The sequence below is a fragment of the Camelina sativa genome, chromosome 2, assembly GCF_000633955.1.
Source record: "Camelina sativa cultivar DH55 chromosome 2, Cs, whole genome shotgun sequence".
Lineage (NCBI taxonomy): Eukaryota > Viridiplantae > Streptophyta > Magnoliopsida > Brassicales > Brassicaceae > Camelina > Camelina sativa.
Genome location: NC_025686.1, coordinates 21,335,263 through 21,357,185, shown reverse-complemented (window position 1 = coordinate 21,357,185; position 21,923 = coordinate 21,335,263). Strand labels below are relative to the sequence as shown.

Here is a 21,923-nt window from a genome sequence, read left to right as displayed (position 1 = left end):
ATACACGAACTATTATTTTTTTCCAGTTTCTCCTCGTCTCCGTTACGGCCGTTAACATTATTGTGATAGCGTTACTATTTTTGAAAAACATACTAGAAAAAAACACAAACTATTTATTTTTTGCCAGAAAAATACATGAACTTTTTTTTTGCCTGAAAAAGACATAATTTTTCATTTCTTATTTTTTCACTAACAATATTAGAGATCATAACTCATAACTTTCTCTATTCACTTGAACTTCATACAAGTTTTTCATACAAGTTTTCACTAGTATTTATGATAACTAAATTCAATAACAAAAATACACAATTAGATTAACCTAATTGTGTATTTTTGCATAAATAAATGATGAATCTGGTTAATCTAATTAGGTTAGGTTACAAGAGTTGATGTCCCACAAAATGGCTGTAATCTATGATCTCGATCAAGTTTGCGTACACCAGCCCATTTGATGATTTACACTGGCTATAAGCATCATAAAAGGTACTAAACTAAAGAGATGAATATTTTTTGAAATGTATGCAAAGGTCTACGAAGGTGGTGATCTGATAAAATTTTAGAGAAGTGTTAATGAAGTATCAAAATTTGTAAAGTCAGTATAAGTCTAAAAACAACACTAATTGAGACATTTGGAAATCGGTTAATCTAATTATGTATTTTTGTTCTTCAATTTAGTTATCCTAAATAGTAGTGAAAACTTGAATGAAGTTCAACAGAGCAGAGAAAGTTATGAGTTATGATCTCTAACATTGTTAATGGAAAAATAAGAAATGAAAATTATGTATTTTTCAGGCAAAGAAAAAAAAAAGTTCATGTATTTTTCTGGCAAAAAATAAATAGTTTATGTTTTTTTCTGGAATTTTTTTTCAAAAATAGTAACGCCGTCACAATACCGTTAACGGTCATAACGGAGATGAGGAGAAACTGGAAAAAATATTAGTTCGTGTATTTTTTTATCAACTAAAAAATAGTATGCATATTTTTCTGCCAACGAAAAAAGTTCATGTTTTTTTCTGATAAATATTAAATAGTTGGTGTTTTGGAAATTTTCTCGATACTTAATAAACATACAATTTTAAAACGAACTAAGCCAATAAATAATATTAAAAAAAAACAGCCTGCATTAAACAAACAAACTGAATTTTTCAGTTAAAGTTTCCGCAACTCTGTTTCCTAACCAAACAAAATAACAAATTGATACCCAGTTTTAACCTCTCATAAAAAAATTCTCGAAATTCACAATTTCTTTCTTTTTTTGATTAAAAAGTTTAGTTATCTGTGGATAACTTAGAAAGGCTAAAAGACAAAGAAGATGAAAGAAGTCTGTGGACAGTCTAGTGAGAGACTTAAAGCTTATAGTCATCGACGACTTAGTTGTGTGTCACTTATGAGTCTCTAAGTTTTTGGTATTATTATTAGGTACAGTCTTCAATCGCCAATTCGCCATGCATGTGTTTGGTTTGTGGGTCTAGTACTCCATTGCATTGGATTCTCTTCATGTTACTTACTTCCTTACATATTTCTACTATCCTATATTTACTTCATGGTTATATTCTGTTAATCCGTACAAAATTATGAAAACAAAACCGGATTATACGTTAAAAAAAGTATAAAACAAAAAGATTAACATTTACTGTATTATATTTTTCATTCTAATTTGTTTGCATTTAAATAATGTGTTCAATTATCTTGACTTTGACAACTCTTGCGTCGTCAAAGTCGGATAAGGATATATAGACCAAATCCGTGATTGATTGTTATTTTTTTTTTGATTATTTTGATGATTCATTCGTTGAAGAACTTCGAAGGGTTTGGATATACAACCCTGCTAAAATCTTTTTCCCATCAACTATAGACACCTTGCACGAGAACCAAAAACCAAAAACCCAAAATCACAATTTTTTTCTTTGGATTTTACTGTAGTTGGATTTAAGATGATGGATACTAAATCAAAATATAATTTTAAAACGAACTAAGCAAAAAAAAAAAAAAACATACACACACAGTCTGCATTAAACAAACAATTTTTTTCAGTTAAAGTTTCGGCAACCCTGTTCAGTATTTCCTAACCAAATATACTCGAAAATCACAAGAATTTTTTTGTTTGATAAAAAAATTTGACCAGAGAGTTTTTAAACATTCCAAAGCCGACTCAAAAAGAGGCTTTTCAAACTATAGAATTTAGATTATATATATGGTAAAGGTTTAGCTCATATGGCTTTGGGCACTACTCATAGCTCGATCCCATGGTTGGTCTGGTTTTTATGGAAAGATAGGAATAACAAAGTTTTTCAAGGACTACAATCAGAGCCAATAGATATTATTAATCAGGCCTTACGTGACCAATTGTGGTGGAAGGAATCACAATTAACCACAAGGGTTGATCCCGTTTCGACGGATTCGCTGATCACGCTAGAGTCGTTAATTCATTGTCAGGTGGATGGCTCGTGGAAAGCCTCAGAGCCTCATTCAGGGTTAGGCTGGTGGTGTGGTGATGGTGAGAATCAGACTTTGGTAATGGGTGCCAAATGTCAGCGTCGCAGTACATCCCCACTTCATTCAGAGTTAGAAGCATTGTTATGGGCGATGGAGTGTATCCGATCCAGAGGGATTGATTGCCGGCGTTTCGAGACGGATTCTACAGAGTTGTTAGCAATGGTGCAAGTTCCGGAGGAGTGACCGGCCTTCTCAACGCTTCTGGAGGAGTTTCAGGTGCTTAGTGCTTTTCACCCTTATCAATATCCCATGGACGTCCAATGTGAAAGCTGATTGCTTAGCTCGTTCTTCTAGAGATTTAGTTTCTGAGTCGTCTTTTGTAAACACTTTTCCTCCAGTTTGGGCAACCAACCAATTGGTTTTATTTTAATTATTTAATGTGAGGTTGACAAAAAAAAAAAGAGGCTTTTCAAACGTTGTTTTGTATAATAACAATCTGTAAGCGGCTGGAAGCTTTCTTGATTTGCTGAACCGTATAAGCTCCAACAAGTGCATTGTTCCTTTGAGCTTCGTCCAAATTCAGATTAAGCCGTTTCATAAAACGACCATACTGAATCAAATATTGCAGTACATGCAACTCGAACCAGGCAACCAGCCACCACCAAAATCCTTCACCTCAACGACTTTAAGCGTCCTTTCCAAACACTATAGACTGATTTGATATAGCCAATATTTACTTGGGTCAATCTCAACCGGAAACAAAAGCGTCGGCACATCAAAAATCAATCCATTAAACCCAATCATTCCTCCTTTGACATTTTGCTTTACTGTGTGTTTTAACAATAATAAGATCTATATCTTCTATAATATGAGAAGGTTTTTTTTAACTTTGCCTGCCAATGCAACACTTGGCGCTCTATATTTGTGACAGATGTCTTTCTTACTAATCTTAAATTAAACATTTTTTTTATATACTTTATTTTATTTATATTTTTATAGTGTATAGTTTGCTTTAAAAAAAAAATTCACATTGTTACAAAAATATATTTCTTCCAACTTTTAGTTTTAACATATAATATATTTCATAATGAAAGCATATACGATATAACCTAAAAATAAAACTACTGATCAAACCAATTAAAACAAAAAAAATGTTTTCATACTTTTAAAGTAAAAAATTGAAACCAAGTTAATTTATGATAGACTAATTTAAAAATATATAATATGTACTAATATATTTTAAAACTCACATTGTATTCAATAATCTCACATTGTAATCATATAATCTCACATTGTAATCATATATATTGTATTAAAGACAATACTAAGATAAAATTAAATTATATTTAATATTCTATAAGTTACGGTTTGACTGTCTTTAAAACGTATGTACTAAAAGAAAATAAAAATAACATAATTGCTTAATCACCCCATGAAATAACAGAAATAGTTTCACAAAATAAATTTATGGTAATTATACTATTTATTTTAAAATGATTAGAAAATAGAGATAATATATCGAATCTAAAAAACATTAAATTTGACACACTTTTCTTTTTATGAATTTTATTCAAAATTTAATGTGAGATATAGTATAAGATATTTCATAAATTTTTATGACATGAGCCATATTTTAATATGCAGTATTCTAATTTTTTTTATATTAAGGGTGATCACCACAAAAGGTGATTACACTTATTAATTACAAGATTACAAGATTAGAGAATAAACAATGGATCATATGATAAATCGTGAGTACACTTATTAATTATTCAAAATAATCATTGGTGAGTCTTCTGTTACCTTCTAAAACATAGTGTCTAGATTCATAATCTCATTAGTACAGTACAAAATTCAGGTTTTAGAAGTTAGTTTATTGATTGGATGAATTTGATTCGGTCTGATTTTTTTCTTTCTCACATATATTATTTAAAATCATCAAAATCTGATGGAAAAGTCAACATATATATATATATATATTATAATTTTAAATATAGTTAATTATAAAAAATATTTAGATGTAAGTTAAAATAAATTAGAAATGTAGGTATGTCAGAAAATAATTGGAATGTATCTATTGTTGATATTGTGGAACCATAGCAACATATTGTGGAGCCAAAAAGAAAATCAAATATTAAGACTGAGTTAAAGAATATATAAAGTTGTAAAACCAGTCGCAAAAAGATAAATATTTATCAATTATTTTTCTTGACGACTGAGACTAAAACATAATTTTTATTTATTTACTTTAATGGTTACTAAGTTTCGATAATAATTTTCTGATTATTGAGACCTAGCGAATCATCATATAATTTTTGATCGCATCCATATATTACAGCTTTGGAAAAGATGCAGGGAAGGATGAGATTTATCTGGTAATATTTGTAGACTAATTTCAATACTCAATTTTCGTTTCGAATGTCCTGATATATGGTCTCGACACAAACCTCATGTGTGCTAAGACTATCTCCAATATATATTCTATTTATTAAAGTTGTATATAGAGTAATCCTATCATTTACTCTATTTAGAGTAATATATATAATAGAGTAAGAGCAAATGTTACTCTATAACAGAGTATTGACTTTAAAATAAAGTGGGTTGGAGATGCTCTAAGAACCTAACAATTTATCACAAAACAAAAAAATCAAAAACAACAAAACTTTGAGGGAATTAATTACTTCAATCAAAAAAAAATTCGATATGTTTTGTTTATTTTATTTTGCGTCCAAAACATTAATAACCATATATATAAAAAAGTATTAAACATTTTTAAAACAAAATTCATATTGATAAAAAAATACATTTCAAAAATAGATTTCTAAATTTAAGATATATCATAATCTATATATATATAAAGTTCACTTTTCTCACTCCTGGTGCTGCCACCTCAGCAGCTCTTTATTTAATATTTAGGGGCTATTCTTAACCACTTACCCACTAAGCAATTTTTAATCATATACTAATGGGCTTCAGAAATTTGAGAGTACCCGAACCCTTATATTTTGATAGTATGTATTTTGTTATTATATTTTAAAATAAAAAGTCCATAACATTACAAAAAAAAAACATATTATCAGCCCAACAGACTCTAGAAAAGTTAAAGATAGTTTATGTTCTTCTATCCTAATAAAATCATTGACGAAGTCTAGACTTCTCCGTCGTATCATATGATGGCTTGATTCCCTCTCCTCTTCTCTACCGTTTCATCTTCATTTTCATGGTATTTTCATCTCACCTTCTGATGCATTAAGTGCTATTCCAATCCCTACACTTCTCCATCTTCATCTTTGTAAGAGTTCTCAATGATTCCAATCGTAATTGTAACGGCGTAGATTCTGAACGGTATGATTTTGTTTCAATTCCCTCTTATTTAATTATTTCCCCACTACTATATATTCTTATTGTATAAATTCAGACATCCCTATATAAGTTACCATCTCACTAACGCAATTCTCTACTTCCATATCTGACTAAAAAAACATTGCGACGACCATGGGAACTCCTTACGTTTCTTTTGCAGAGCTCAAACCTGGCCGCCTTCACCAACGGGTGGTGGGTTGATTCGAAGAAAATCTTAAAGGAATGGGAAGGATATGAGCGTCCTAACGATGGGGCTGTTGTGAAAGGTTTGCATTTCAGATTTTATCACACTGATGTTTTAACCATGCATAATGGTTTCTTACAAGGCTTTTATTTGTTTCTTTCTTGTAGTGAAGTTGATTGGAAAGCTTCAAGATGAAACTGTATTCCTGAAGAAAGGTCATGGTGAGAATGAGGAACTGTTTGAGTTCAAACCAGATGAAGGTAATTACACTCTTCCAAACATTCTTAAAAATGTCCACTTGGATGCGCTGTAATTCCCTGGTTTACTTAGTCATTGTAACTCATTTGCTGGATGCCTAAACAGAGCAAGTGGTCGATGGACTTGATAGAGCTGTCATGAAGATGAAAAAGGGTGAAGTGTCATTGGTGACAGTAGAACTTGAGTATGCCTTTGGTTCTAATGAGTCAAAACAGGAATTGGCTGTGGCACTGCCAATCTCAACTGTGTACTTTGAGCTTGATCTTGTGACTTACGACAAGGTTAGTGTACTTTTAGATGCTTATGTTGTTTACAATTCAGCCAGTAAGGAAGTATAAGAGTCCAACACTTGGTTGTTATTGGGTTTGTAGGAAAGGGAATCGTGGGACATGAACACTGAAGAAAAGATAGAAGGTGATACTAAGAAGGAAGAAGAAAACTCCAAGTTTAAAGCAGGCAAATATGCTCTGGCGTCCAAGAGATACAAGAAGGTATATAATAATATGAACTGCCCGTTGATATGTGAGTTTTACAGGAGAGCGCAAGCATACATGGAGTTGGCTGATTTAGACTTGGCTGAGTTTGATGTCAAGAAGGCCCTTGAAATCGATCCTACCAACATGTTCTCTCTCTTAGTCTTATACACCTCTTATCTATATCCAATTTAGCCTTGAGTAGGTGGATAGTTTTTTGCAATGTCTTCTCATACACTAAAGTCAACATTGTATTTGCTATTTTATTTTCAAATGACAGGGAAGCTAAGTGAATCCGAAATAGAGGCAATGAGCACCTGAGCCCTTGAAAACATTCCAAGCACTTTGCATTTTCTTTTTCTTCTCTTTTGGTTTGTTGCAATGTTTGTTTTTAGTTTTTCAAACTGAGCGTTAGTGAGATTTATTAAACAGGGGACTTGTATGACAATAATAACATTGGACTTGAGCTAGAAATTTATTGCATGTGTTGCTTTTGATTCTCTCACCTTTACACTTATCACCTGTGACGTAATTACAGAGGAAAGTTAATCACACTATACAACATGGTTAACAACTTAACATACCAACTATAACATTTCAAATAGAAGTGTAGAATATAAATGACTGATTGCATTGAATAGAACTTTTTAACTTTTTGGGTAAGGTGCACTACAATGGATGAGATTGTTGCATTGACCAAAATTGCAACGTAAACAACAAAACACCAAAAACTAAAAATCAACATTTTATAAAAACAACACAACAAACCAAAAAAAGAAAATTAAATAACACAAAATATAAACAAAAAAAATAAAATCCCGACCTTATCGAATCCTGCACAATCATCATTTAGATCGCTTCTGCTCTTCGCGCAGCAGTCAATTTCGGACAGTACCCTTACGCTGGGTTTCTCCCTAACCGTCCTACGGTCAGCCACCGGTTTATGCCCGAGCCAGGTACCGTTGATTATGCTGAGCTGGCAGAAGACATTGACGTAGCATTCTTGAAGACGATCACGCCGCAGTTACAGACTCTTCTTGGGATCTCCATCATAGAGACCTTGTCTATGCACTCAACAGAGGGAATCACCAAATTGGACGGCTGATGATGAGGCTTTAGAGGCGTTTAAACGGTTTGGGAAAGAACTAGAGCTGATAGAGAACAATATCATAAGGAGAAACAATGACAAGAGATTCAAGAACAGGACCGGACCGGTTAACATACCGCATACTCTGTTATACCCGAATACTACAGATTACACAAGAGAAGGTGGGCTTACTGGGAAAGGGATCCCTAACAGTGTCTCAATCTAGAGTTACTCCTCCTAATTATTTAACTTAATATCTTCTTTTCTTTTGGGTTTTTGCTTGCTATTATGAACTCTTCTACGTTACTATCCATTGTTCATATGATTCACATGGTCGCTCAAAGTGAGTATATTATTCCCCTTTGGTTTTATTTACTTTCCACCACTGTTTATATAACTATTTAGTCTATTTCGTCTCTCCGACAATATGGATTTTGATCTCCACAGAGTTTGTGTGCTAAATAGTGTATAAAAATATAGTAAAAATGTATATCAAAATTATAGGGGATAACAATAAGTTCCACTACAATGATTTATTATACTATTAATTGGGGAGTACACTTTAAGGGTTAACAAAAAAACAAAAATCATATATATCATATATCATATTGCCAAACATATCTATTAAAAAAACAATAATATATCTACAAAATCAATTTCTCATTTCATTTTAAATTAAAAGATTTAAATATTTAGTTAAGAAAATAATATCTCAACTTCAATATCCATTTCTTAAAACAATAATATTGGTGGTGACTTTAGACGGTCCTCTAGTGGTTGGTGGTGACTTTAACACCATTGTCCGTTTGGATGAAAGGTCGGGAGGGAATGGGAGATTATCTCCCGATTCGTTGGCCTTTGGGGATTGGATTCATAGTCTTTCATTGATAGACATGGGTTTTCGCGGTAACAAATATACCTGGAGGAGAGGGCGGACCGAAAACCACTTTGTTGCAAAGCGATTGGATAGAATCTTGTGTTGTGCTCACTCAAGATTAAAGTGGCAGGATGCAAGTGTGACACACTTACCGTTCTTAGCATCGGACCATGCTCCATTATACCTCCAGTTATGCCCAGAAGTGGTGAGGGATTCAAGTAGGAGGCCATTTCGGTTTGAGGCAGCATGGCTTAAACACCCTAGTTTCAAAGACCTGTTGGTAGCATCGTGGGATGGGCAGCTGAAAACACCAGATGCTTTGAAGGTTTTACAAGTGAAACTGAAGAGATGGAATCGAGATGTCTTTGGAGATGTTCAGAAAAAGAAGGAGTTGTTGCTGAACAAAATCAAAGCGGTCCAGGACAGTTTGGAGGTCACACAGACAGATGATATGTTGCGTGAGGAGGAGGATTTGTTGAAAGAGTTTGAGGAGATTCTGGAACAGGAGGAGATGATTTGGTTTCAGAAATCTAGGGACAAGTGGATTGTGCATGGAGATAGAAATACTACTTACTTCCACACCTCTACCATTATACGACATAGGAGGAATCGTATAGATATGTTGAAGAATGAGGAGAATGTTTGGACTTCGGATGCTTCAGAGCTTGAGGATATTGCTGTGACATATTTTAAGCGGTTGTATTCTACGGATGATATCCCTGCTGTGGTTGTAGGGGTTCCACGGGATGGTTTTGTTGGCCTCACTGGAGTGGAGAAGGAAAGCCTTAATAGACCGTTCACTGCGTCTGAAGTGGCAGCCGCTACTCGCACTATGGGAGGTTACAAGGCCCCAGGGCCTGATGGCTACCAGCCCATATTTTATCAGAGTTGTTGGGGAGAGGTTGGGGAATCTGTGGTGAGATTTGCTTTGGATTTCTTTGTCACAGGTCAGTTACCACCTAGCACGAATGATGCCCTGGTCGTGTTGATCCCAAAGGTGCCAAAACCGGAGAGAATCAACCAGTTCCGACCCATTAGTCTTTGCAACGTCTTGTTCAAGATTATTACGAAGACAATGGTGCTACGTCTAAAGAATGTGATTTCGAAACTTATTGGTCCAGCACAGTCAAGCTTCATACCGGGGAGGTTGAGCACTGACAATATTGTGTTGGTTCAAGAAGCGGTCCACTCGATGCGTAGAAAGAAAGGGCGTAAGGGTTGGATGCTTTTGAAATTGGATTTGGAGAAAGCATATGACAGAATCAGGTGGGATTTCTTAGAAGACACATTGAAGGCGGCTGGTTTTGATGACTGTTGGGTTCAATGGGTGCTCTAGTGTGTGAGAGATCCATCAATGACAATTCTCTGGAATGGTGAGAAAACAGAGGCGTTTACTCCGGGCCGTGGTCTGAGACAGGGAGATCCTTTATCTCCCTATCTCTTTGTGTTGTGCCTTGAACGGCTTTGTCATATGATTGATAGTTCGATTGTGTTGGGCGAGTGGAAGCCTATTGCTTTGTCTCGTGGAGGCCCTAAACTATCCCATATCTGTTTTGCTGATGATTTGATTCTTTTTGCTGAAGCTTCGGTGAGTCAAGTCCGTGTGATTAGGCGTATTTTGGAGAAATTTTGTGTTGCGTCAGGACAGAAGGTGTCCCTAGAGAAATCTAAAATTTTTTTCTCTGAAAATGTCTCGAGAGAATTGGGGCAGCAGATCAGTGATGAGAGTGGGGTCAAAGCAACTAAGGACGTGGGTAAGTACTTGGGAATGCCAGTTTTGCAGAAGAGAATTAATAAAGATACGTTTGGAGAGGTTCTTCAGAAAGTTACATCACGGTTAGCAGGGTGGAAGGGTAGGCTGTTGAGTATGGCGGGCAGACTTACTCTTACTAAGGCAGTTCTCTCGTCAATACCGGTTCACACAATGAGCACAATTATGTTGCCTAAGTCTATTCTTGATGGATTGGATAGAGCCTCGAGAAACTTTTTGTGGGGTAGTACACCAGAGCAGAGAAAGCAGCATTTAGTTGCATGGGATAGAGTTTGCTTCCCTCGCTGCAAGGGAGGCTTGGGGATTCGTGCCTCACAAACTATGAATAAAGCGCTTTTGGCAAAATTGGGCTGGCGTCTACTGGGGGATCAGACCAGTCTCTGGGCTCTTGTCTTGAGAAAGAAGTACAAGGTTGGAGGAGTGCAGGATAAGGCGTGGATGTCTGCTAAGAAACCTGGTTCCTCAACTTGGCGAAGTATAAGAGTTGGCCTGCGTGATGTTGTTTGCCAAGGCTATAGATGGGTGTTGGGGAATGGTCGAGATATTTGTTTCTGGGATGACAAATGGTTATCAGCGCGACCGTTAAAGGAGTGTACAGTTACAGACTTACCAGAGGAGTGGAATACACTTCGGGTTAAAGATTTATGGAGGGATGATACAGGTTGGGTTCTGAGCAGTATACTTCCGTATGTGGATCATCACACAAGGTTGGAGTTGTCTGCAGTAGTACTTGACAATGTCACGGGAGCTAAAGACCGGCTAGCTTGGGGAGGATCAGCTGATGGGTGTTTTTCTGTAAAGTCTGCCTGTATGTTACTTAATACAAACCGGGTACCTCGGCAGAATATGGAAGCCTTTTATGCTAGGGTATGGAGGGTGGTGGCTCCGGAGAGAGTGAGAATTTTTCTTTGTTGGTTACTCAGCAAGCAATCATGACAAATCAGGAGAGGTATCGAAGGCATCTTGGTGAGACAAATATTTGCCAAGTTTGTAAAGGAGGAGAGGAGTCGATAGTGCATGTCCTGCGAGACTGCCCGGCGATGTCAGGGGTTTGGACTCGCCTTGTACCGGTCCGGAAGCGACAGGCGTTTTTTAGTACAACTTTATTTGGATGGTTGTATATGAATTTGGCTGTTGCAGGGGATGTTGCGGGTTCATCTTGGTCCACACTATTTGCTATGGGTGTTTGGTGGGGTTGGAAATGGCGATGCGCAAATGTCTTTGGCTCTACTGGCAAATGTCGAGATAGAGTACAATTTCTCCGGGATCTAGCAGAAGAGGTTGGTAAAGCTAACAGAGTGGCTCGGGATCAAACTCTTTCCACGGGACGGGTGGTAAGGATGGTCTCATGGCAAGCTCCGACTGAGGGATGGATGAAACTTAACACTGATGGAGCGTCCCGGGGCAATCCGGGACTTGCAACGACGGGTGGTGTATTGCGAGATCATTTGGGTAGTTGGTGTGGTGGTTTTGTTCTTAACATTGGCATATGTTCCGCTCCATTAGCGGAGTTGTGGGGGATATATTATGGTCTTTATATCGCATGGGGGNTGGGGAGGATCAGCTGATGGGTGTTTTTCTGTAAAGTCTGCCTGTATGTTACTTAATACAAACCGGGTACCTCGGCAGAATATGGAAGCCTTTTATGCTAGGGTATGGAGGGTGGTGGCTCCGGAGAGAGTGAGAATTTTTCTTTGTTGGTTACTCAGCAAGCAATCATGACAAATCAGGAGAGGTATCGAAGGCATCTTGGTGAGACAAATATTTGCCAAGTTTGTAAAGGAGGAGAGGAGTCGATAGTGCATGTCCTGCGAGACTGCCCGGCGATGTCAGGGGTTTGGACTCGCCTTGTACCGGTCCGGAAGCGACAGGCGTTTTTTAGTACAACTTTATTTGGATGGTTGTATATGAATTTGGCTGTTGCAGGGGATGTTGCGGGTTCATCTTGGTCCACACTATTTGCTATGGGTGTTTGGTGGGGTTGGAAATGGCGATGCGCAAATGTCTTTGGCTCTACTGGCAAATGTCGAGATAGAGTACAATTTCTCCGGGATCTAGCAGAAGAGGTTGGTAAAGCTAACAGAGTGGCTCGGGATCAAACTCTTTCCACGGGACGGGTGGTAAGGATGGTCTCATGGCAAGCTCCGACTGAGGGATGGATGAAACTTAACACTGATGGAGCGTCCCGGGGCAATCCGGGACTTGCAACGACGGGTGGTGTATTGCGAGATCATTTGGGTAGTTGGTGTGGTGGTTTTGTTCTTAACATTGGCATATGTTCCGCTCCATTAGCGGAGTTGTGGGGGATATATTATGGTCTTTATATCGCATGGGGGAAGAATATTCAAAGGTTAGAGGTTGAGGTGGATTCAAAGTTGGTGGTGGATTTTTTAACAATAGGGATCAGTGAGTCTCATCCCTTGTCCTTCCTGGTACGCTTGTGCCAAGGCTTTATATCTAGGGACTGGATAGTCCGTTTCACACATGTGTATAGAGAGGCGAACCGTCTTGCAGATGCGCTAGCCGACTATGCTTTTACGTTACCCTTGGGTTTTCAATCGCTGGAGTTGGTTCCGGATGATATGGCTTGGTTAGTTGACGAAGATGTTCGGGAGGTTGCAGTCCCACGGTCTATTCATTTGTAATTGTTTTTAAATTTCTGAATAAATAATAGGGGGATTTTTGTCTCCCTGTCCCCTACCAAAAAAATAATATTGGAAAGAATATTAATGACTCAACTAAATTAAAAAAATGTGGATACGAAATATTTGCCGTAAAATTCGGTGAAAATCTAAAATAGAAAACAGAATCAAACTTTACATTTATTATCAACGATTAAAATATATTTTAGAGTGAATAATGTTTGGTTTTCGAAGAGTTTCAATCAAATATTATACTAGAATATTTCAAACAAATTAAAAGGATTTTTTCCACAATCAATGTTTTACCATTTATAAAGATTGTGTTTGATTGCGATGATATAATTTCTCTAATAACAAACAAATATCAAATATTCAAATCTTATAAATATTTTTAAATTAGTTAGATCATATATTTCTCAATCTTAAAGAGATGTATGTATCATTTTTTATTTTATCCCCTTTTTTTACGGCAAAAAAGATGTGTCATTTAAAACTCCACAATCAAGATATTCTAGATTCTTTCTTATCTAATCTAAAAAACAGAAGTAACAGACTTCAAGCACTATAAATAATCCACCGTATACCACTATGCCCAATATGATACCATCATCGTTGTTTACCTTTTTTTTCTTAGTTGTGTATCACTTTTTTGTAATTAATATTTTTTTCAGTGTTTGTTATGTAAACATTTCTTTCATCCTTTCGTTTATAATTACTTATTCTTTGTTAAATCATCTCAAGAGCTGCTCTGATTTCACGAAAATTGGTCAGGCATATTATGCTAGCATCACCAGACCTTGCAAAGGCAACCCAAGATCATCGAGTTTACAAAAATATCAACCTAAGATCACTAGCAATGCATCCACTAGCAGCAATAAGAAAGTACTAAGATCTAATGGAAAAATGCATTGCAAGTGGAAATGTGGAGGCACACTACATCAAAGGAATCAAAGCAAAGGGTGATCAATGCTGGAAAAATAACAAGAAGTCCTTACACAAAATCAATGTGCAAAAACTACAATGCTACTTCACTACATTGAGAGAAGTTCAACCAACCATCATCTGTAGCCTCACTGACATGGAATAGAGATGCCCTCATTGCTACTACTACAAACAAATGGTCAAATTTGTCTTCTTCTTTTAGCTAAACGATCGTCAATATAGTTTATGAATGTTATCATCCTTTAATTATGACCTATATTTCCAATGTAAGAGTTCTTTACAAGTTTTTTAATTCAAATGTTATGTCAATGTGTCCAATCTCAAACAATTGAAAATACAACAAAATTGGAAACAACTTATTAAAAACAATAGCGCAGCATGCCAACATAAGTCAACATATATTACAAACAACTATGAACACGAGGATAAAGATATTAGCAAAATGGTGTTTATCTATAAGATATAAAATTGTTATGCACAAAGAACAACTTCAAAGAAAAATACAGTAAACAAAAGCAAGGTCGCAAAAGTACAAAAGGGAAGACCAGTCAGAACATGGGAATTAAGAAAAATAAAACAGGATGAAGGTAACGAAACTAAAACAAAGTAAACCTAATTTGGCACCTGTTGACACATCTATCACCAAACTAACAAAAAAGGTAAGAGATACATACACTAACAAACCACAAAAGAGACGCTAAAAAAAGATTAGTAAATGAAATCGAGTCAAAGCCAAGGCTCCCGAAAAGTAGCAAAAAACAGCAGAACCAATAGTATTTCAGAATCAATACATACGCAAACAGAAATCCACAAAAAACAACAAAAAGAGCAAATCAGAGTAAATCCAGCCAAATACTGAGATGGTCCTATTGAAACTCAAATTATAACAACCTTCTTAAAAGAGTCGATTACTTAATTAGAGAATGAAATGTACACATGGGAGAGCCAATTAACACAGACGGTCAACGAACTAACCAGGAGAGCACCAATTATCCACCACCAATTCGAAGGTAAGACAAAACCTTCCCAAAGGCACCAAAAAAAATTAAAGTTTTTTGTATCGACACAATGAATGCTTCAAAACGAAGAACATCCATCAAAATTACATCTACAAGCCTACTACTATCCTTTAGATCAAAATACACCATTCCGTCCAACAACCGATATACGGTAAAGAAGAAAAAACACAATTACAAGACACGGGCTATTTCCCCAAAAGGACAAATACATCCTCAAATCGATAAAACCCAATCTAAACCCAAAACACCACTACCTTTAAAGGTCTAAACGGATATTTGGGCCCAATCAATGTACGTAAGAAAAAATATATATATATAAACACCTGAATGTAAGTAAATTAAATACTTTATAAAAAATTACTAACTTACAAACTTTGTAACACAATCACAAAAAGACAAACGGATAACAAGAAAAAAAAACAATTACATCCAGAAATCAACTTATACATCATAATCTACAACTATGCAATTTAAATAACTGAAAAACAAAAGCAAATTTTAAAATAAACACAATTAATATAAAATAAAAATGTAAAACTACGCAGTAGATTATACTTAATGCAAAAAAAAAGTAAGCAAGAAAGCCAAAATGACCATGAAAAAAAAACATAAAAAAATAGCAACCAAGATATAAAGAGAAAATAACAAAACACTTTATAAATATCCACAAAAAACACATATCACACTCTAATCAAACTCCTCCGCTAAGCACAGGTCAAATACTAGGCAATGACAAATAATAATACATTCATCACAACTAACAACTACAGCAAAACAACAACTTTAAGTACACAATGTTAACTTCTAATCATAATTATTTTAAAAATATTTAAAAAACACAGAAGATAATCTCAAATTTTGAAAAGAAAAAAACACACTAAGTTATATTTACTGCAAAACCTATTTTTTTTTTAAATATCCAACAAACAACATAAGCAACCAAATCAAATACAAACACAGACATAAAGATGAATTTACATAACCAAAAAATAATACACACAACAAAACCCCCCAAATACACTTTCATCTAACTCCCGCGCGTAGCGCGGATCAATTGCTAGTTAATAAAATAAAATTAAATATATCGATGCGCGAGCCTATTTCTAGTATTGTAGTAACTTAATTAATTACCTTCATAATTGGTCTTGGAGAAACCATTTAAAACGTGAGAGATTCCAAATCCGGACAGTTATTAATCAAGTACCTAATCCCCTACAAACTCATATGGATGCAAACTCGTCCTCAACTGTTTAACACCAGATGTTGCAACTTCATCCTCCACATTATGGACCATCTTTCTCCCAAAAAAAAAAAAACAAACGTAATTAAATGTCTGATCAGTGATCATGAGTGTGTAAGATGTTAGATATGTTGAGTGATTTTGTATATACCTGGAGGAAATATGAACAGACAGTTTAAGTCTTAGCATAAGAGAGATGTCGTTACAAGACGAGCAAGGATTTCTCCGGTTCCAATAGTATATCGCAGTCTTTAGGGACTAATTTTCTTAACTAAACGGTTCTGGTTTTCACCCAAAACCATTTCTTCATCTCCAAGACTCGCACAGTTTATGAATCTCAAACTCTCAAGAGTCGGAAACTTGGAAAGCAAGGTAGTGACTTCAGAGATCTGAAACCAACCGATTTTGAAGCTTCTTAGCGCAGAGTCGAGTTCTTGAATCTTGTCGAGTTGATTCCACAAGCGTATAGTTTTAGTGACTCAATGTTCGTTTGATTGTAAACACAATCGGGTAAATTGATCAAAAATTGATGATTTTTGTCTAGGTCACTTCGAAGTATGAGCGATGATGAGTTTTTTGAAAATCATAGAAATTTTAATTTCGAAAATTATAGAATTGTTTTAAAAATATATAAAAACAAGATGTAAATAAAATCTAAATATTACTCAATAATTCTTTACTATTTATGGTTCACATAGATGACCAAGTCCTTATCCTTTCCAAGAAGTTCAAATTATTTGGAAAATCAAACAAACATCATGAAATGGGACAAATAAGCAAACCACTAATACTAAGAAGTCCTGATCATAGCTCTGCAACTCTTCGAGGATCGTGTACAAGAACCTGCACATCCCCTGAAATACTCTGTAACATCTTGGCTCCATCATGTGCCTCCATCCTCTGACATTCCGCCATATCACTACTCACGTAAAGCTCCACTCTTTCTAGTACAGGACCATGCGCACGTCCGGGACAACGCCTACGTCCCGACTGAATCAAAACCGTCAAAACATTTAGCTCTCCAAAGCAACCACTGAAGTTCTTCACGACCACGACCTTAAGTGTCTTAGGAAGATTCTGGTAGGTAAGATTTTTTTTCCAGTATGAACGTGGACCGACGCCACAATATGACTTAGCGTACTGCAATATATCAAAACGAAAATTTTTGAGCTTTAGGGAAAATCACACATAGTAAAAGGAACTATTGTTCTCAAATTCAATACTACTATATATAGTAATCTTACCGAGAAAAGGCTTCGACGGATGCATTCGAAAGTTAATGTTTCCAGGTTAGGGCAATTATCGAGGAGGAGCCTAATTCCTTTAAACTCCATGACATGCATCCTCGTTCTCAGCACCAAATGTTGTGTTTCCATAGGACGAAGTAAAGAAGACGGATCATCACATTCTTGGATAGCCTTCAAAAAGAAAAACACATGCACTTACACTTACTCAGATAAAGATAACTGTAAACTAATCGTCTTTATATCAATCAATTAGCTTATAAGGTAAAGATACTACACATACTACTATATTCGCTACTACTACTACATATTCCTTTTATCCACTAGGCTATATATTAAAAACTTTCATAGGGAGAATTGTTATATTTTGAAACCAAACTATATCCCCTAGTAAAATATTCTGCTCAATTCTCATTCTCAAAGATATGTTAATAACGTGAATATGTAATGTAAAGATGTTAAGAGTTAAGTATATACCTGAAGGAGAAAAGAGCATACACTTAAGGTGCTCGCACCTCGAAGACTGTTAAGGAAGCCAGAAAGCAGAGTTCCTTCTTTTTTGCTTCTTTGATTGGGTTCTTCGTATTCACCCTCTGCCTCAAAATCTAAATAAACTTCTTTGAACTTATTCATTTTCTTGACATCAAAAGCAAGCACTTGGCCTGAGTACTTGAATATCTCTACATTAGGCAAATCAAAGGAACAAGCCATGTAAAGAGAGAATTCACAGTTCTCAAATACAAATTCCTTGATATCTCCGGCTATGTTGTTGATAACAACACCCCAACAATAACTAAAACTTAGACTCTTGAGCGTAGGAGAGGTTAATATCAAAGACTCGGCCCCTGTGAGTTCGATCCAACCTATAGAGAGCTTTCTAAGCGATCCAGAGTTTGTGAATTTCGAGGGGTCAAACCCGCACGAATATATCTTCAGCGATTCGAGGGTTCTTGAATTGTAAACGCTTGCTGGTAAATGCACATAAACCTTGTAATACCTCGACGCATCGGTAGTGACTGACCAATAAAAGTCTGTGAAATCAAGAACTAGGTTCTTGACTTTTCTTGCGACTGCGAATTCGATCAGGGACTCCATCTCTGCCGCAAATCCCCATGGAACAGAGAACTTAATCTCGAAGGTTTCCATGCAGTAACCCTGATATCGAGAGACCCATTGACACATATAGTTAACAAACGAAATCCTTTTGGATCTTTTGTCGGAGACAGAGCGGTCCACGTACTCGGACTCCTCGAAAGAAATGTTTCTTGTCTCACGACAGAGATACCTCCACCTCTTAGAGAGTAAACTGGTCCTTAAACATTCCTTAAACGACAAACAAGAGATGATCATAATCAGAAGTACATCTGGTAGATTGGATAATGCGTCTAGTTCGATACTTGAAGCCATTCTCTTTGAAGTCATCTCTTCCAATCGAAATCCTACTATCCATAAAACAATAATCGTTAGTGAATTGAAGTTATCTCCTTGGCATTTACAGTTTTAAATTTTCAATAAACATGTCCGAATCTATTGCACTAGCCATAAAACAATAGAACAAAAAGACATCTTTATATATAACTTTTAAGAAGGAATAACAAAACAAAATTACAATAAGAAAACATACAACATCATTTTTATCATTCAAAATCAATGGACGCAGATGGTGGAGCAAGAAAAACACTAAAATAAAATCATTAAAATGTAAATACAGCACATATATCTCATAAGTATTTAAGCAAAATAAAAATATTATAACAACAACGATTTTAAAAATAAAATAAAAGAAGAACTGATGTACCTGAAAACTTTGTCTTCTTGTGGTTATGCCTGTTTAAGATCTCAAGATTTCTCTCTTCTCTTGGATATGCTACTGTAAAATATAAGGGTAGGTGATGGCTATTGACTCAGATATATATTTCAAATCATGTGTTAACATCTTATCTCATTTTTTGAATTACAGCAAACAAATTATTTGTTATGAAAAAAATCTTATTTGGTTAAAATCTTAAATTAAAAGACAAAAGTCTTAATTTGGTTAACTTATTTGCTTTTTTCTTTTTGGTAAAAAATCTTCTTAGTATTACTAAAGATGCATTTTTATTAATTATATATCTTTTTGTGGTCAGAAATGTGACCAACTTTTTTATATAAAAAGAATATATAAAATCCCTTACTCTGAAGGATAATTTAAAGAAATGAATATATAATGGGATTTTTTTCGATATATAATTTTGTTAAGTGAGCCAATAGCCATCACCTACCCTAAACCCTTATCTTTTTACACCAGCATATTGATTAACCTGAATTGCTTTTCCTTATAAACCATTTTACCAACCCATACGTAGAGCAAGGCCCTTTCAAGTTTCATCATCCACACATCCATTTACCACGTAAATCTCAATATATAGTTTCCAACACAGTAGAGCAAGACCCTTCATGCGGTGGGATATACAATATTTGGTGAAAACGAAAGATGCTTAGCATATAAAGGGATCATCATTCATCAGCATTTTTGAATCACCTTCAGTGCATACATGTTCCGACCAAGAATAATTTGTAACAATCTATCATCTATGCCATATACTAACTGAAAAAAAAAAAAAAGTGCTGTAACGGTACTAGGGTAGAGTCAAGAATACGGGTAGGTGATGATGGCTCATCTTTCAAAACCATGTGTTAAAATACTCTTTCCATTTTCGGAGTCATAGCAACTTGTTTTCGTTTTGGTAAAAGTCTTATTTGGCTAAAATCATATGTTTTGATTCAGAAGCTTGAGATGTTAAAAAAAAAATCCCCCGAAAGCAGCTGGCAAGTCCCTAGGATTTAAATTTTGCCACTGGATGTCATCTTCTCCACTCAGCATTTCAGCAATTTTTTTAAACTAAGTAGGTCTTGGCATTTGGGTATCCGATCGGGTTCAGGTCGAGTATTTTGGATTTTTGGGTATTTCGATTATGGGGTTCAAGACACATTTGGGTATTTCTATTATTCGGGTCGGATTTCGAATATACATCCATCAGGTTCGGGTCGGATTCGGATAGCCAAACTTAATCCAAAATTAAACAAAACCAAACTCAATGCCATTCATTCAATCCGAAATTAAACAAAACCAAGCACAAAAAGAGACCAATGTTCAAAATTGAAACCACAAACAAACCAAGTACTAAAGAAACAACAAAGTAAACAAGTTTTCCAAATGAAACACCAAGTGAAAAACTAGCCGACAAACCAAGTGATTGTAACACCAATTGCACCAAGTGAAACACCAAAGCCGATAGTTCTTTTCCTCTTGATGATGAATTCATATGAAAATAAGAAGCATATTAGATGATTATGAATAGAGTAAAAGAGTAAGAGACAGACAATACATTAAACTTATTTACCTTGTAGTTGTAGTCGAAACATGAGTGTGGCTTACTCTTCAATGTAGAACACTGAAAACAAAAGAATTGGATGAGTTAACATAAAGTAGGAGGCAATAACAAAAAAAAAAAATATACAAAACTTTCCAAGTTTATCTTCATATTCCACTTCTGCAAGTATTTGTGCATTGGTAAGCACTTTTTATTCAATTGCAATGTCTTGTTTCATCCACTATTCAATACACATCAAAACCTCAACCATATAGGGAGTTAGGCAACTTCTATGTGGTTCTATTATCCTACAATTTGTGCTAATATCACTTTCAGATGCTACATATGACAATTGCATAACAAAGACATCAAGAGCCGTTTGTGATAAAATACGGTACTTGCCACAGTTAAGTTTCCACCAAGAAAGAACATTATAGTCAGTCTCCATCATCACATTCGGATTCTCAACAGCCTCTTTCAGATATGTATTGGAAATGGCCAAAATCAATCATAACTATTTGTGAAACACTTATTTATACATGAATTTTAGTACCCAGCATAAATCAACCTAAATCATCCAAATTTCAAATTTTATACCTCAATTATGTAAAATTTGGCTAATTTCAACATCTATTTTAACTGTGTTAATTAGCCAGTTAACACGCTGAGGTCAATGACCAGGTCCTTGTGTGCCTTTGAAAGGCCTGTGGGGCGGAGGAGATTTTTAATGTGGACAGAGCCGTCGCACAATATATTGAGGCCACAAGCCCAACATCATGTTAAGGCTGATTTTCTAGTGAACCAAAGGAAAGAAGAAAAAAAATTGTTAAAAAAGGTGTTGATGAGGCTCGAACACATGTCCTCCTTTGCTTTCTAGTTAACTTTAACCATTACACTAATGAAACTTTTATGAAATAAAGGGCCGAAAATCTAGATATTATTTCACGGCCGCAAGCACATGCTTCACCAGCTTGTGCTTGGGACCGGCTCTGAATGTGGACCATGAACAGGACGACTACAAAGTTTGGGGAATT

At 35.5% G+C, this 21,923-nt stretch overlaps 2 protein-coding genes and 1 pseudogene across 2 annotated transcripts; 2 read left to right on the top strand and 1 right to left on the bottom strand.

Annotated features, from left to right (window-relative positions):
• On the top strand, positions 2,215–7,164 carry LOC104755174 (peptidyl-prolyl cis-trans isomerase FKBP62-like). Its single transcript, XM_010477520.2, has 5 exons — positions 2,215–2,664; positions 5,960–6,065; positions 6,151–6,243; positions 6,347–6,522; positions 6,613–7,164. The coding sequence occupies exons 1-5, from the start codon at positions 2,215–2,217 to the stop codon at positions 6,907–6,909; spliced, it is 1,122 nt and encodes a 373-aa protein (XP_010475822.1). The 3' UTR covers positions 6,910–7,164.
• On the top strand, positions 7,529–8,028 carry LOC109127027 (annotated as a pseudogene).
• Positions 17,097–18,964, bottom strand: LOC104755148 (putative F-box/LRR-repeat protein At1g56400). The gene is made up of 3 exons (XM_019231125.1): positions 18,014–18,964; positions 17,537–17,710; positions 17,097–17,432 (listed from the first exon to the last, which is right to left on the bottom strand). The coding sequence occupies exons 1-3, from the start codon at positions 18,956–18,958 to the stop codon at positions 17,097–17,099; spliced, it is 1,455 nt and encodes a 484-aa protein (XP_019086670.1). The 5' UTR covers positions 18,959–18,964.